At 34.6% G+C, this 17,219-nt stretch overlaps 3 protein-coding genes across 3 annotated transcripts; 2 read left to right on the top strand and 1 right to left on the bottom strand.

Annotated features, from left to right (window-relative positions):
* Nucleotides 1-204: 204 nt before the first annotated feature.
* Nucleotides 205-5,694, top strand: UbcE2M (NEDD8-conjugating enzyme UbcE2M). The gene is made up of 3 exons (XM_073986126.1): nt 205-750; nt 4,616-4,917; nt 4,979-5,694. The coding sequence occupies exons 1-3, from the start codon at nt 642-644 to the stop codon at nt 5,117-5,119; spliced, it is 552 nt and encodes a 183-aa protein (XP_073842227.1). The 5' UTR covers nt 205-641; the 3' UTR covers nt 5,120-5,694.
* Nucleotides 5,695-8,356: 2,662 nt separating this feature from the next.
* MED24 (mediator complex subunit 24) lies at nt 8,357-16,958 on the bottom strand. The gene is made up of 12 exons (XM_073986125.1): nt 16,676-16,958; nt 13,113-13,199; nt 12,894-13,051; nt 12,182-12,825; nt 11,763-12,131; nt 11,507-11,703; nt 11,276-11,445; nt 9,826-10,015; nt 9,388-9,750; nt 9,197-9,309; nt 8,619-9,131; nt 8,357-8,554 (listed from the first exon to the last, which is right to left on the bottom strand). Exons 1-12 carry the CDS (start codon nt 16,760-16,762, stop codon nt 8,455-8,457), a joined length of 2,991 nt encoding a protein of 996 aa, XP_073842226.1. The 5' UTR covers nt 16,763-16,958; the 3' UTR covers nt 8,357-8,454.
* Nucleotides 13,784-15,266, top strand: LOC141401943 (chaperone protein DnaJ). The gene is made up of 2 exons (XM_073982518.1): nt 13,784-14,418; nt 14,477-15,266. The coding sequence occupies exons 1-2, from the start codon at nt 13,848-13,850 to the stop codon at nt 15,199-15,201; spliced, it is 1,296 nt and encodes a 431-aa protein (XP_073838619.1). The 5' UTR covers nt 13,784-13,847; the 3' UTR covers nt 15,202-15,266.
* Nucleotides 16,959-17,219: the final 261 nt, after the last annotated feature.

Below are 17,219 nucleotides of genomic sequence, written 5' to 3' on the forward strand. Positions count from 1 at the left end.
AAAAGTGTTGCAACTTTTGGTACTTTTTCAGGCAATAACAGGGTTGTATATCATGTGTACTGTGATTTCGATGTTGATTTCGCTGAAATCACGAAATGAGATGATTTCATTTTTGTATGCGAAATCCACCCATTTTGTTCAGTTCTCTACGCTATACGTCGAACTTTAAAAAATAAGCTCGTTCGAAAGTCCGACGTATAAAGTAATCTGCTAAAAGTACAACTCTGCGGCGGAATTTTTTCACAGTGTAATTTTATTTTTTGCTTTGCGGATTAAAATTGCTAAAGAATAATTTAGAAGGAGCAAGTAATCAACGTAAAATCAGAATAAAAGCAATTTGAAATTAATAACATTGGCTAGATACACTTTGGAATATTGTTATTAATCAATATTTGCATGCCAACATAAATTCAAGACCCCTTAAAGCTTGAAAAGGGCAGCACAAAATCATTGCAAAAAAAACTACACACGGAAATCGAAGAAAAACAACAACACAACAGGCACAGTCAATCTCTGCAGACAACACACAGGTCTAGGAAAAGTTGGCACCCAGTAGTCCGACGGGGGTCATATATTCGATAAATACAAATAGAAATCACTATTAATCATCTGGCCTGGATTACTAATTGATACTCTCAAAGATGATTAAATTATTTTCACTAAAACAACAGAAGAAAGAAGGCGACCAAACTGGTCGCAGTGGAGCACAACAAAAGAAAGCATCTGCAGCCCAGTTGCGTATACAAAAAGGTAACAATAATAACATGTGCAGCATCATTAATTCACAAGAAAAGAAATTGCGAAAGCCATCCATTCCATTATGTTTGTAAATTTCTTAATATGGTGTTTAATTATTTTTTTATTTTTGCCTATATTACCATTTCCAATAAGAAATACAGTCAACCAAAAAAGTCTACATACACCCTATAAATCTCGAGTTTTTAGGGTAAGGAAGCATTTTTATGAAAATCCAAGTACATACATAGTTCTATTTCATATCCCTAATAAACAATATTACATACAACAAAAATATATTCCATAATACGAATAACTGTAAATTCTATAAAAGTTAAAAAAATTAATAGAGAAAAAGTGTACACCCAATGAAATATTAAGATTACCGTAAAATTTATGGAATAAGCAATACAAATTTTAAATTTTATTGCTTTATCGAATGTCTCTGGTTGTCTAAGATATATTTTAGACAAAATAGGAATATATTTGTGCTTTAATTGACGTTATTTAAGGTCAGACTTCGCGTATAGCTCGTTAAGGCGGACCCTTGCAGATATCTTTGAGTTTTTCAGTCTGGTAGTTTATGAAACCGCAGGAAATACAGTGGGACTAACTATTTTGAGATCCTAGAGCGCTTTGAAGTTGTTTTTACGGATAATATATGCTCCTGAACTTCGCTAAATATGCGAATTCCTGAGTTTTTCATAAATTTTATAGTTTACGAAGTCTGACCTTAAATAACGTCAATTAAAGCACAAATATATTCCTATTTTGTCTAAAATATATCTTAGACAACCAGAGACATTCGATAAAGCAATAAAATGTAAATTTTGTATTGCTTATTCCATAAATTTTACGGTAATCTTAATATTTCATTGGGTGTATGTACACTTTTTCCCTATTATTTTTTTAATTTTTATAGAATTTACGGTTATTCGTATTATGGAATATATTTCTGTTGTATGTAATATTGTTTATTAGGGATATGAGATAGAACTATGTACTTGGATTTTCATAAAAATGCTTCCTTACCCTTAAAACCCGAGATTTATAGGGTGTATGTAGACTTTTTTGGTTGACTGTATGTATTCTCTATATTTTTGTGCTAATTTTTGTGCTATTTTGTTAAACCTTGAAGGATTTAACATTTTCCTATGTATTTTGCATGTAGATCCGACTTTTTTGAGGTGTTGCCCAGCCTAAGATCTTGTTGCCCTTCAAAATTATCAATACTTTTATGAGTTTGGCAAACTTTTGTCATATTATTATGGCTAAAATATGAATAGACGTGTGTCAGCCATGTAAAACATCTTTACAAGAGCTGCCGCACTATGTTCGGTGATGTGTCTCCCTGTCGGAAACGGTATCGATTTTATCTCATTGATCATGGTCTCAAGAGATATCGATGATAGACTTCTCGGCATAAGTTGAAAATATATGGACTGAATTCGGATCGATGATAAAAAAATGTCTGTTTGAAGGAAAATTTTGTTCGCGTTCGCCGAGATTTGTTCCTGTCCATAGGAGAAAGTCTTAAATCCCCGGCTGAAGGCAGGCTATACATATATGAAAAAATTTCGATTTAAACTAAACATATCATCAAAGCCAAGGGATTTTTTGAACTTTCAGAGCCTATATCTCGGGATGTATGTACTTCCTGCCCATGATATACCACTCACGCAGATGTTACAGTTCTCGGGGCGTGTGCTGACAGGTTTGAGCATTGTCCCATCGAGTTGTCCCATCCGCGGGCCGCATAACTCAACACAGGCAGACCAAATACTTCCGGCTAGGAACTTGAGATACTTGCTCCTATATCTCAGCTTACTGCAGATTGCTGTGACATGCGCGGAGGACATGAACATTCTCTCGAATGTGACCCCTAGAATCTTGGGATAGTTGCCGGAATTAGGTCATCATTGATCAGTTCTGTGTGCAACTCCGCAGCCCGTATGCTGCATAGGAGTTCAAGATTTTACAAATGTCATTAGGGGAGGTAACAGACGACATGATAGTACAATTATTCGCATTCGTAACGATATCAATATCATTTGAAGGGCTTTTAATACAGGAAAGGTTAAACAATTCCGGAGATATAACCCCCACCTTCGGAAACTCTATCTTTCACTCTACAGGGCCTCGAAGTCGTGTTTCTGAATTCCACATACGACTTGATTATCCAACGTTTCAAACTTGGCAGCTCGCACTGCTTGACAGGTAAGTCGACCGCCACCAACACATTCATATCACACGGCTTGTTTCCTCGAATGATATGTATTGCGGAGATGATGTGCAACGCTGTTCAAGTCTTTTGCTGGTTACAAAACCAGGTTTCTACGATTCACATTTATTACAATCCTTGAGAGACTTCAGTTACGGAACCATCCAACTCATTTTGTAGACTTTGGGCACGAAGTGGGTGGCAATCGACATGTTCCTTCTTCCCAGCGTTCGAGAGTGACATGCTCCGTCTCCAATGTTACAACTCTTCAGATGATCTCACCTTTCGCTTGGGCTCACCGACCAACTATTAACTTCCAGTGTCAGCTCCCTAACTCTGGGGTCACTAAGATTGGGTTGACGAAGCTCATCACACATATTTGTTAGACCCATATATGGGTCACTAGACCCGGCCTCAAGCGAGTTAGATTTGTTTTGAGCGCTGTAAGCTGCAATAGTGGTTGGGTTTGTTTTCCTGCACCATCATGACCATGATGTTCTTTCGACTCATAAAGTCAACTTTTTCCTCGATCTTCCCTCGGAGTGCATTGCAATTATATTGCAAAATTATGCATTTCCAGATATTGGAACCACTGGTGTTTAATGCCGTGTGTGGTTGCTGTGTCCGTGCAGCATGCAGCAAGTAGTCTCTGTCGTAGTTCCTCACTTGGACGAGACCAGATGTTGTGTGGTTTCGGTGCGAAAGACTCCAACCAAATTGTTTACCATATTGTGGAACAATGTGAATAAGAATATATTTGCACCGACTTTACTCCTCAAACTCCGACTTCAGCAAAATTGTCCAATTCCTTCTCCGCAGACCAGGTTCAAATTCACTGTCTGAACATTGACGTACCCTTTCCCAGGCGGTTCTAACTATATCCTGCTTACACTTTGACTGACTTCCGTATTGTCAGTTGTTTTGTATTCGTGCATGAAACTAGGGGTTTTTAAATCGATTTCCATACTAGAGTAATTTTATGAAATTGCAATCGGCCTTTATTACCGTCTTGTCTCGTTCTTAAACATCTCGGCTGATTACTCATCCCGCCCTGCTAACTTATTATTCAGTCTGCTTGCAGATGTCTTGCTTGTTGGTACTAAGTGGTACACATTTTCATAAATTGTTATAATAATAATTGTTCCACAAACATCCCAGACGGGACAAGGGAGACTTCTCTCATATCAATGAGTGCACCCCGATTCATATTAGCTCAATGATATGGGACCTACTGTTTATCGCCGAGTCCAAACGGCTTGTCTTACGACACCACTTTATAGAGAAGTTTTACATGGCTGAAATACTCAGAAAATGTCGCCAACATTACTGAGGGGTATTTTGCCACCGTTTAAAATTTTGATGTTGCCTGGCCGGGGAATCGTACCCACGACCTTCTGGGTGCAAGGCGGGTGTGCATACCATTGCACCTCGGTGTTCAGTGGTACATATTTCTGTTGTCGATACTTTTGGAAAACTACTTTAAAGCTACATGTATGTATTTGTTACAAAGTATACATGCACCAAAACCATCAGTTGAACGTATCACTCCTTTTCAAAACAAATACAGATTCTAGTACATCACGATTTTTCACATTAAATTATACATTTTCCCCCTAAATCAATGTGTTATTTGACAAAGCTACTCATTTTCTATTCCAGACATAAATGAACTTACCCTGCCAAAAACATGTGCTATGGATTTCCCCGATCCAGATGATTTGCTCAATTTCAAATTAATCATTTGCCCCGATGAAGGTTTCTACAAAGGTGGCCGTTTTGTGTTTAATTTCCGCGTTGGCCCCAATTATCCACATGAGGCACCAAAAGTAAAATGTGAAACGCAAGTCTATCATCCCAACATTGATCTCGAAGGCAATGTGTGTTTAAATATTCTGCGCGAAGACTGGAATCCAGTATTGACTATAAGTTCTATTGTCTATGGTTTACAGTATTTATTTTTGGTAATAATGTTGTTTGCTAATGAAAACAATCTGCATTTTTAACTTGCCAAATCTATTACAGGAACCCAATCCTGAGGATCCCCTAAATAAGGAAGCCGCCGATGTTTTGCAAACAAATCGACGTCTATTCGAGCATAATGTATCGAAAGCAATGCGTGGTAATTTTGTTGGTGAAACATATTTCGAATGCTGCCTCAAGTGATATAGAAAAACAAAAGTTTTTACTTTAAGAAATGGTGTCTACCTTTTGGCCATTTTATTGGGTATTGGTGGACGCTTTTATATTAATTTAATTTTTCAAAACAATTAAAGCAACCCTTATAATTCACAAAACCAAGCATCCAACAGCCCGTTTCATTTATATAAAAAACCAGCTAATAATAACAATATAACTCATTTATAATAATATTTGAACTAAAAAAGTTTTGATTTTGTTAAATATACCTCCTCTCCCTCCACAATATAGCGTATAACACTTTAGCCATTTCAGTTATAATCAGTAAATAAGTAGTCTATCATCACTCTTGTTTGTAATCGAAAGAAGCACTTTGTTTTTAACATTTTTTTTTCGAGAAGAATTTGATTTATATTTGAAAACTTTGCAGATTTGGAAAATTAACTTATAAAGAAAACTCAAAAAAAAAAAAACAGCATAATATTACAAAAACAAAAAACGAAAACAACTCATTAATGTAACGTTAAATTAAAGTAAAACATATTTATAACTCAGTAGATATTTCGCAAAATAAAAAAAAAACAATAATTATGAACATAAAATTGTAATATTTTATCAATAGTGGCGAGTTCGAGAAAAAATCCTTACGAAAAGTGGGATAAGTTAAGTAATGTTATGATTTCCACACATTGTCTATAAAGTTGTAAACGTCTTATACTTGTATAAAACGTATACAAAGTGGTAAACTACATGAAAATCGTAAACATATTTTGTCTCACTGTCTGGATTTAGGAGCGGAGCATTTATAACACGGGGACCATGGGCTTGCCCACGGAAAACATAATATCGCTGTAAACAGGACTACAGGGAGTAACAAAACATCCTCGAACAGACCATAAACAGCAAATCACAAAAATGTTGAACTTTTGCGAGGGAGGTAGCCTATGGAGTGGGCACATATGGCCCATTTTCGAACTTACACTAAGTTCGGACAACATAGTACGAGATCCGAAGTTTGACCAAATCGGTTGCCCCGCTGATGAGATATCGCGCGTACCATGTTAGCGAATATTTTTAAAATTTAGTGGTGGAGGTACAGGTTAAATACCATCTTCGAACTTTCAGTTTATTTATTTGCAATACTTTAAGGCCAATAACTTGTATTGTGTAACGTAAGATTTGCAGAAATATTACGATAAGCTAAGTTTGGTAGAACCCAGTATCCAGTTCGAAAGTTGTCGTGCGCATCAGCCATATATGTTGGTCGTAGGGGTTTTCTAAAGTTTTCGGAACATTTCTCGAACTTTTACCATCGTAATGGGGGCAGCGAATACAAGTTGTTGCCGTAAAAACCAAAGGTCTTAAACTGAATTTTTCCGAAATATTGTGTCGAGGTAGGTATCCGAAGAAAGGAACGATCTGGTAGAAATATTACGATGTGCAAAGTATGGACCAAATCGGTTACACCGAAAAGTTTTGAACTTTTTTGGGGAGGTACCCGATGAAATGGATCGATATGGCTCATCTTCGAACTTAAACTAAGTTTGGACAAAATATTACGAAAGTCAAATTAATAACCAGGTAGACAAACGGACGGACATGGCTAAATCGACTCCAAATTGTCTTAAACTAATTTCGTCGTAAAATACTTTTGATCTATAAGGAATATTTCGATGAGGCACATTTTGGTCGTATAAAGGGGAATATACTCTCGTTAGCCTAAAGACTGAGAGTATAAAAATAATAAGACGCAAAAGAAGAGTGTCATTTATTTAATGTCAATTTATGTATTGCACACATCTTAATTTTCATCAGTTCCAGTAGACTTAAGAATCTCAATTAGTATTTCATGTTGAACTGAAAGTGCTGCGAGTATAAGAAACAAATCTGTGGTTTTCCTACATAACGACATAAGTCTAAAAATCAAAATTTTCAGGAGAGCGAAAACAAACATTTTTTGTAATATTTTCTTCATTCCGATGATTTTGTTTTGTTTTTTTTTTTACATACGGATAGAGCATGCCAAAAACAATAGTTATGAATAAAAAAAATTATTTTTTTTTTATAAATGTACTTTTTATTAAATTTTTTTAAAAACGTATCTTTGCGTGTGCGTCTTATTTTTTTCACAAAATGACATATTTATACTTATGTTGTATTCTATGAAAAAGAGCGGAGGAAAATGGATAACACATGTAAAATTGTGTTGTTTTTCTGTGAATATATTTTTACAAATTATTACCCAATCTTAATACAAATAAAACACATTTGTTAAAAATTTGAATTAAAAAAATTTATTTCAAAGTGACGGAAAAAACTAAAATAGAATCAAAAAATTCTTCATTTTTTAGAAATGGAACGTTATTATAAGTTATTAATTATCGACATATAGTACGCTTTTAGCGTTTGGTGATACTTTATGACTTTTATAGAAATCATGTTATACATCGGCGATAAATGGCAGTAAATCCATCAAATCTTTCTTCTTTCAGGCGAAATAGAAATTTCTTCATTATTTTTCTGCTCTGGATTGTAATCCATTACGGTGTTACATGTGATTTTTCTACCTTAACAGGCCTTTCGTGCTGTGAGGCTTGCATCTCTGTTCCATTAAATCTACGTAACGGGACTTATGTTTGAGAGTAAACGACATAAAAAACAGAAAATGAAGATAAAAGAGCATGCAAAAGAGCACATTCAGTTTTACGTGGTTTTCTCTTGAAACAGAATCGACAAATATTTTAATTATTATTACATACAAAACGACCTAAGTCACCTTGTGTTCTTTTTTATGAATATGTTTGCGATGTGCTGCAGCCAATGTCGATATAATAAGTTTATTATGACAATTATTTTATAAAAAGGCCCACTTACGTAGTTTTGCCAAAAAATATATCAGAAACGGTACATTTTTTTCGAATACGGAGTAGTGCTATGGAAAGCTCTCAGAAAGTACAACTACGTGGTGCCAATAACTCAAAATTTACATAACTCGACTTATGTCGTTATGTAGGAAAACCACAGAAATACGCAGTATCTCATGAATATGTTGTAGCAGCATGGAAACCCACGTAAAAGCATAGGTTTGATGTTCCGGTACGAAAGAACCGGCTAACGTGTTGAAGCTGTGGCTACAAAAGGTATTTTCACAAACCTTGAGCTAGAAGTAAATATTGTTGTAATGATTACTGGGTTGTCTCACAACTTTATAATTTTTTTTTTTGTTTCTTATTATACACACATACTTTATTATTATTAAAAACGTTCTAGGGCTTGCAAATTTCTTAATAACGTTGCTCTTATCATTATACATACATATATAGAAAACATTACATGTTGAGACATTTATGTGACCTTTCGATCTACAATTGAATGCTTTGTTGTTTCAATTTGATATTTCGCCATAAACATAAATCAGAGACAGCAGCTTGGCGTCCAGTATTCAAACGCAAATCATAAAGTCTAAAAATAAAGACAATTTGCCCAATAAAATATTTTCCACTTGGTAATAATTAAAAAAACTTACCGTGTAATCAATCCAACATTAATGTCTTCGGTTAACATTACCTTTAAAAGATTGTGTATAAGATTTGCTGGCATCAACTTAAGTATGGGTCTTATACGATCTTTACCACATTCAACCAGTAGTGTTATGAACTGATACACAAAGTATATTTTCGGTGAAAGTTCATCACTGGCGACAAAATGTTGGAATATTTTAAATATATACTGAATTGATGATTGCAGAGGTTCTCTCAGTTGTGTGGGGCTTTCACGCATATTACTTGCATGTAATGCAGTTAAAGATGATCCAAGAAGTAGATTATTTTCCGTAAGGAAATCATTGGAGCACGAATTGTCTGAACCTTCGCCAGCAATTTTACGCATTTTAGCTGCATTATTAAGTTCATGATCATCACCATCATGGGAGCGTGAACGTTTCTTTTGAATTGTTTGATTTCTTGTCTCCAAAGCAGATATTACACAGTATACACATAATCTTGCCAATACATAGGATTGCGGTTCATTGATATCCTCTCTGTTAAACGAAAAGAAGAACTTAAAACATTCTGCAAATGTTAAAACATGGAGATTTATATTTACCCTTGGCGATTGTTGATAATTGAGGGGACAACATTGGTGAGGAGAGCCTCGGTGATACGTTCAATATCCAAATGTGAAATTGCAAATATAATATCCATAGTTTTCATCATATCCTTAAAACAAAAACAAACAAATATTTAGGAAAAAGTTCTTTTTTCTTCGCATTATTGACCGAAAAAAGTTGCTCTTACCTTTTTATATTTACATTTAAGCATTTCTTCCACCAGTTGCGACGACAGCCAAGCTGGACCGCCCGCATGTAAAAGAGACTCTAGAACCTGAGCCCCTTTTGGCGTTACCCAACCATGATCGGCAATTGTACTCCAAACTTCTTTAAATTGTTCCACTAATGGATTCTGAGAAACCAAATTTTGTGTTAATGTTAAGCTGCGTGACTTTAAACTGCCAGTCGGATGGGCATCATATTGTATTTTTCGTATAATTTGAAAGGATAAACCAATGCGTTCTTTTAAATACTCTTGTGAGGACATTTCCTCATTACCCGGTGGCGTAAGAAATTGCTGAATCATATTTAATGGTTTCAAAAGTTCTTTCTGTAATATGTATGGGGAATGGTTATAAATTCAGAACATATTTAGATAAACATATACATATGTATGTAAACTTACATCTTTAACGGAATGCATGTACGCACTTAAGAAGGCTGAGGCACACACAGAAAATGAAAACATACGCCTCTTTATATTATCGAGTATATTCTTAACATCGGCCGCTGACAATGTTTCTTTTTCCCACGAGATCAGTACATGGTTAATGACACCGGGCAGATTAATACATATATCTTGCCATGTTATATTTCTGAAAAAATTAGCATAAAAGTTATTAAAAAACAAAATGCACATTAGAATCCGCCACCTTAAGTGTCAAAGGCGAACATGTTTACCATTTAACACATTTAAACAAAAGACGTTCCCTAGTAATTTTTCATGATTTTTTTTTTTTTTTTTTTTTTTTTGAAAGAAACCACATATTTTAAGTGGTTCTTTTTTCCATCTGAAAGATCACATCTTATACTACTTTTGGAATTTTTGTTGTTGAAAAATATTGCATAGTCTTGTGGTAAATGTCTACCTGCGAAACCCTTTCATTGTAAAAGCGTTTTGCGGTGCCAACGATAGCTCGAAAACGAATGGGCCGATCTTCGTATAATTTTGTGGGTGTTTTAAGAACCTTGTACTTAGGCGAAGCAGATTTAAAAAAAAATTTTGAACTATGCCAATGATATGACATATTAACATTAGCTGGGTCTTTTTACGTGATAATTAGTAATAATTATTACTAATGTTGCAGATTTTGCAGTTGTATAAAGGAAAAGTTGTTTAATAAATTGTTTCATCGACATTTCGCACCTGTTCAACAAAAGGGTGTAACTCAAAATTTTGAAATTTTAACTTTTCACCAAAAACGATACATAATAATCAACTCCACCTACTGTAAAAAGCTCCCATTGCTTTGTCTACTCTTTCGTCAAAAAAACCGTTGAGTCAGTTGTCATCTCTTCAGAATAACTACTCTGTATCGACAAAAGAGACTTATTTCAAGTTGTACCCACATATTTCAGGCATTTACATCGCGGTTTTTTTCAGCAAAAGAGTAGTATTTCGAATTATTCCCTCTTCATGTTATCAATCGCCGCTCATTTTTTCAGTAAAAGGGGCACAAGTCGAAATAATTTCTCTTTTAAAACAAATATTTGTTACAACAATATGGTAGTAACTCGAAAAATGGTTAGAAATATGACTAAATACTTAATGAAATATAAAGAAATCCAGTGCAGTAGTGTAGTAAAAAAGATTTTCTTTACGATGGCATAGTTTTTTTGTGTATTATACTTTTAACATTAACATAAATCGTTTTTTGTCTCTACTGAAAAGTAGAAAATTTTGAGTTACTCCTCTTTTGTTGAACAGGTGCTATTTATTAAGTAAAAAGACAGACCTAATATTCCATAAAAATTTGCTCCAAAAAAACATTTAACGAATACTTATCTTTACGATCTTAGGAACGATAACAATGTTATACCACAAATCCTTACATTTTATCCAATGTTTTACTTACGAGTTTTTCATTTGTGTATCGGGCTTACTGAAGGTCAACAATAATTCATCAACAATATTGTCATCACACATTGCAATCATATTACGGGGATTTTTAGGTTTATTTCTTTCAACCATACACTCTCGAAACCATTTTTCGAAGAAACTGTCGCCATTCTCTGTAAGAACAACCTAAAAAATAATAAATCTTTTACATCATAATGTTCTTAAAACAAACAAAAATCATTCTTACATGCGAACCGTACGTCTGAACTATTGAAGTTAACATTAAAAATGATACATCGAATAAGGTGGAACGAATAATGGATGGTTTACCAACTTCGCCAGGGATTTGTTTGGAGTTTTCATTGCATTGTATTAGACGTGAAACAAATGTCTTTATACGTCCTTCGACCGTGGCCACAGACAGTATTAAATCGAAACTGTTACCTATGTACGCAAACATTTAGTTACTGAATCCAAAAGCATTTAGGAATGTAACTACTTACCCACTAAGACCTGACACAGAACTCCCAACAAAGCTTCTTGAACCTTATTGTAATCTGTGTTGAGTGTCTTTAATATACCAGATAGCGGAACTTCAGCACGTATAATAAAATTAATTATGGATTGTGTTTGATTGCCCCATTCACGTTTTTGCAAGAGCAGTGAAGCCTCTTGTTCACGCTGTGTTGCAAAATGTTTAACATGTACCTCATTGACCAGATGCTGTTTGACCCAATCATTGAGTAAATAATCAATAATATTGCATGAACATTTCGAATCCATTAAATCCAATAGGAGATTATCTTCCAATAACATTTCAAATGCTTCGACAACTTCGGGAATAAAGTCCGTTGGAGTTTGCTCTGTAGAAGCTGTAAACGAATTCTAATTAGTTGTCCATAGCATTGTTTTCAATACTTACCTCTGTTTAAAGCATGCAACTGTTTTATAATCTGTGGAACTTTAAAAAATGTGAACGCACCCCATATAGTATCATGACTTGTTACCGCACTACTTAGTGACACAAAACCAGCACGTATTATTTCATAAAAGAGTCGAGTATTGGAAAACTTTTTCAGTCTTTGCAACATCTGCATTTCTGCTACATAATATGATGTATCATTGCAGGGATTCAATAATACTTCCACAGCTAAGAGCGGCTGTACACAATAGGATACTGCCTCGGGTAATGGTTGAACATCAAGTATTTTCATATCCAAATGATGAACATCAATATACGCCAATTGCTGGAGATATTTCTCAACACATGGATGAGACGGTGTAAAATTTGAGTTAGTTAATGACGTCTTAATTGTGGCATAATTTTCCCGTATTTTGCTATAATTATCCGGAGCCTCTTGCCTGCCAACAAATAGAATGGCTAGAATAAATTGATTCTTAACCAATTTTTCTATAACGGTACAACACTGATCAAGTAAATATGACTGCTCAGCACTTAGTTCACGATTCATTTCATAGTTGGTGGTAATAGTAGCAAATATGTGCAATAACCAATCGACAAAAGAAACAATTGCACCAGGCAACATTGACTCCTCGGCTTTGGTACTGAGAAAGGAAAAAAAGAGAATAAACATTGAAATAACAACACGAATCTTATAAGAAGACAATCTTACCGGCATGAAACTCCATCTAGAATAGAGTCGACAAAATCCAATAGAGATGTCAAACAGTAAATTCGATCAAAATGTTCATATTTTGCAATGCGTCTTAAAACTGCAGCATATGAAACCAGATGGGCACACAGTGAGTGTTTAAGGTAGTTTAAAACCATCTACAAATTTTGTCAGATTAATTTGAAGTTAGTTTGTAATGATAAGACGTTTTTCACTTACAGGATTGGCAGTGGATCCAATTAAAGCCTGTTGCAGAATACAATCTGATAAATTATAAACATCTCCACTAACACCGCGTGGTATTACCTGAAAGTAAATAATAGCATGTTACGTTGAGAATATGAAAGTACGTTTTTAAATAGTATATATTTAGGAGGGAAAGGGAAATCTCAGAAGAACTAATTGGGAAGAGTACACACTGCTATAGAAGATGGAAATTCCTTAAATACTGTCATAACCAAGGTCAATCAATATTCTCAACTATTGCTGAGAACGTATTGTCTCGTTACTTAAAATAAGTATTCCCATTCCTCACACCTTATCCGTATGTCCATCCGCACCCACGAATATGAATCATTTTGATTCAGTTGAAGTGACACAATTTCTTCATTTGCCCATATCCACTCCTATTCATCTAAAATATTTTCTTTCTCTTTTTCAATTTATTTATTCATAACATATCCGAATATCAAATAATACTATAAGGGCGAAACCTATAGCTCTGCGTGTTGCGTGTGCGCTCGAAAATACAAAAACAAAATACATGTATTTCAAATTGAAAACAACAACAAATACATGTATTTTGTTTTTGTATTTTTGAACGCACACGCAACACGCAGAGCTATAGATTTCGCCCTAATAACAATTGATCAAATTATTTGAAAAAGTTTTCATATTAAAATAAACATAGATTAAAACAAAATAATTCCATTCAATTGTCAATGAAGTTGCAAAATGAAAAACTTAGTGAAATCATTTCAACATTTCCAATTGTTGCAAAATTTTGGTATTTATCAAAAAGTTTCGTTTGCAAATGCTGCATATCAGTTTAAAACGAATAGACCAGTTTATTATCCTGATCGTCGCACGGAAAAACTTCGTTTTAATGGACAACAAAATTCAGAACTGATTACCGAGATCAAACAACCAACTCAATTACCAAAAGATTATTACTACAAAGTCTTGGGACTACAAAAACAAGCGACAATGCAGGAAATAAAGGCAGCTTACTATGCTCTGGCAAAACGTTATCATCCGGATTCTTCAAATAGCAATGATAGTAAACAAATTTCAAAACGTTTCGAGGAAATATCAAATGCTTATCACATCCTTACCGATGAAACGAAACGTCTAGAATACGATCAATTGGGTCAGGTTCGAGATGCGGAACAGTTTTTAAGTAATAAGAGTGCTAAAAGTAGTGCAAGGGAATATAAAATTAAACTACCAAACGTTGTGCAGAGTTTTAAAGATTCAACGAATTCGAAGACTGTTTTACAAACGCTAACGCCAACTATAAATGATGGTAAATAAAAAAAAAACATAAAATACTTTGAATTACAGAATAAATATATTTCTTTCAGATATACGAAATTTAGTAAATACAGAACAAAAATTGGATATTACATTTCTCGAATCCGTGCATGGTGTTAAGAGAAACATTGATCTGAAATATTTGGTTAAGTGTCCGCAGTGTAATGGCAATTCATTGCGAATGGCAGGAAGAACTGCTGTAGAACCGTGTCGTAAATGTAATGGCAGCGGGCAACTGAGAAAGAAAACCGCCACTTATACGGCCGTCTCTGTGTGTGACCAGTGCAATGGAAAACGATTTATTAATCGTAACCAATGTGATCTCTGCGAATGCCGCGGGTTTGTACAGGAATCTAATAGAATAACAATTCACATACCGGCCGGTGTTAAAACTGGTGATGTTATGTCAGTGAAAAATTCGAAAAATGGGCAACGTCTTAGCTATCGTATAAATGTTTTGGAATCAAATTATTACCAACGTATTGGAAATGATGTTATTACAGAAAAATATATCAATTTATCAGAAGCAATATTGGGAGGTACTGTAAAAATTCGAGGAATTTATGAGAATTTAGATCTGAAAATTGAACCCGGAACAGAATCTCACACAAAAATTGTTTTAAAAGGGAAAGGTATTAGAACTCGCAGTGACACTACTGGCGATCATATTTGTATTGTAAAAATACTTATACCCCGTAACTTGACAATGAAGCAGAGGCAAATAATTCTGGCACTCGCAAAAACTGAAAATCCCACATTTGATGGTACAATATAAGTGTATATATTTTTAGTGAAATTGTAACTTAAATCCGGTATAAAATTAATAAAGGAATTTATTTGGTCTGCTGAAAATTCCATTCCAAAGAATTGGTGAAAATTACAAATATAGTATTCGGGTCAGGGAGGTCAAATTCTTGTAATAAATGCCGCATTCGCCTAAAACATCGCTTGCTAGATCATTGAAAATTTTGATTGCAATTGGTCCGCTTTCTGGTACCTACCCCACAAAAGCCCTAACATTTGGTCTGTTCCAGTACTGCAAGAATCTACTAATTTTTACTATTTTTTTCGATAACATAATGGAAAAAATGCTATCGTAGTAAAAAATAGTAGCTTCTTGCAGGTTCTGGAACGGAGCATATGCTATGCTAGGGCTTATATATCCTTTACCGACCCACCGCAGAAAATAATGAACATTTTACTACAGATGGTTCTTTTCATATTGATTCTACCGGTGTATTACTTTTGTTGCGGAAATGTATACTTCCCTAGATATATGCCTCCAAAGTTCCTCTCTTGTTAACTTAGAAACAATTTACGATTTAAAAGAAAATTAAATTTGTTCGCGTAGCCGAAATTTGCTCCTGTCCATAGGAGAAAGTATTAAATATTACGATTTAAGGGAAATTTTTGTATTTTTTCAGCGAAGGGTCGGTAAAGGGAATTTGGGCTTAAATCTAGTTTAGTAAAAACTCTCCGATTTTTTCGAAATTTTTTCCATAGGTAGATATTTTTACGCTGATTACGGGAATGTAAAATTTTCTTGGGGGACGGACCCGGTTACCCGGTTATTCGACCCGAAAGTCCGGGTACCCGGTACCCGATAGACCCGGTTCTACTGAACCGATTCTTATCGTTGGAAAGCTTATGAAAATACCTATCCAACAAGTGGTCATATGATGGTGTTATCTCCAGGGGTTCAGAAGTTATAACCAAAATACCTCTTTTTGGACCCGGGTTTTTCCATAAAACCCTCAAAAAGTCGAAAAAGGGCCCATTATGGGTGCTCAATTAATTAACGTAATTTTATAGCTCATACTTCAACCTTTCCAAAATGGCAAAATGGTGCCATTTGTTATAATAACTTCACTGGGTAAGATTTTGTAAGAATCGGTTCAGTAGAACCGGGTCTATCGGGTACCGGGTACCCGGACTTTCGGGTCGAATAACCGGGTCCGTCCCCCAAGAAAATTTTATATTCCCGTAATCAGCGTAAAAATATCTACCTATGGAAAAAATTTCGAAAAAATCGGAGAGTTTTTACTAAACTAGATTTGTTCCGGAATTTGTTTCAAGTTTTCGTCTTCCATACAACAACAAATCCAGTCCACACTTTCCTAGCAAAAACCAATGCTGCGAAATGTACTACCACCAACCACAATGAATTACATTAAATAATTGTACAATTTTTCGGTCTTTTACTTGGTTTGGTAAAATAATAAACAATGTAATATGGATTATACTCTTACATTTTTTATGTTAATGCCCCATTGAGAATCTGACCACCGTTCACGCCATGCAACATGAATCAATTTAATTATTTTGTTTTCTTTCATATTTATGCGGTCGTTTACTTATTATTTTGCTAACATAAGAAATAAATTGTATATTTTTTTAGAAATCCAAAAATTGTCGCACTGTCTGTCTCCAATAAACAACAAGAGTCTTCTTCTTTTTTGTTTAATGAAAATCAGCGGTCAGTGATAGCTTTCCGGTACGATTGTGAGAAACCTATTGTATGGCGTAAAGCGCTATGAAAACTCATCAAACTTAACCCACTTAAAGCCAATGGTCGTTTATGTCTTGTTCATACTAAGGCTAATTCGCTCTCTATTCATTGTTCGAACCCAAATTACGATATAATTACATACAAAATTTTGAGAACGAACAACGATTTTTGTACTTTGTTAAATTTAAATTACTCTCAGAACGACGATAAAATATGTCCCATCTCTAACAAATGAGAGAATTTATCGAAATAAATTAATTATGACAGGAAAAATACAAAATTTA

The sequence above is a fragment of the Musca autumnalis genome, unplaced genomic scaffold, assembly GCF_047663935.1.
Source record: "Musca autumnalis isolate F117 unplaced genomic scaffold, ASM4766393v1 scaffold_4, whole genome shotgun sequence".
Taxonomy (NCBI): Eukaryota; Metazoa; Arthropoda; class Insecta; order Diptera; family Muscidae; genus Musca; species Musca autumnalis.

What these genes read in the sequence shown, in the direction of transcription:
- MED24 (XM_073986125.1), bottom strand. Translation starts at nt 16,762, where the DNA reads ATGAAAGAAAACAAAATAATTAAATTGATTCATGTTGCATGGCGTGAA. An exon ending in CTAGATGGAGTTTCATGCCG is followed by an intron (nt 12,826 to 12,893) that starts GTAAGATTGTCT and finishes TTCCTTTCTCAG; the next exon opens with TACCAAAGCCGAGGAGTCAA. An exon ending in GATACACAAATGAAAAACTC is followed by an intron (nt 10,016 to 11,275) that starts GTAAGTAAAACA and finishes TAATTTTTTCAG; the next exon opens with AAATATAACATGGCAAGATA.
- UbcE2M (XM_073986126.1), top strand. Translation starts at nt 642, where the DNA reads ATGATTAAATTATTTTCACTAAAACAACAGAAGAAAGAAGGCGACCAA. An exon ending in CCAGTTGCGTATACAAAAAG is followed by an intron (nt 751 to 4,615) that starts GTAACAATAATA and finishes TTTCTATTCCAG; the next exon opens with ACATAAATGAACTTACCCTG. An exon ending in GTTTACAGTATTTATTTTTG is followed by an intron (nt 4,918 to 4,978) that starts GTAATAATGTTG and finishes AATCTATTACAG; the next exon opens with GAACCCAATCCTGAGGATCC.
- LOC141401943 (XM_073982518.1), top strand. Translation starts at nt 13,848, where the DNA reads ATGAAAAACTTAGTGAAATCATTTCAACATTTCCAATTGTTGCAAAAT. An exon ending in AACGCCAACTATAAATGATG is followed by an intron (nt 14,419 to 14,476) that starts GTAAATAAAAAA and finishes TATTTCTTTCAG; the next exon opens with ATATACGAAATTTAGTAAAT.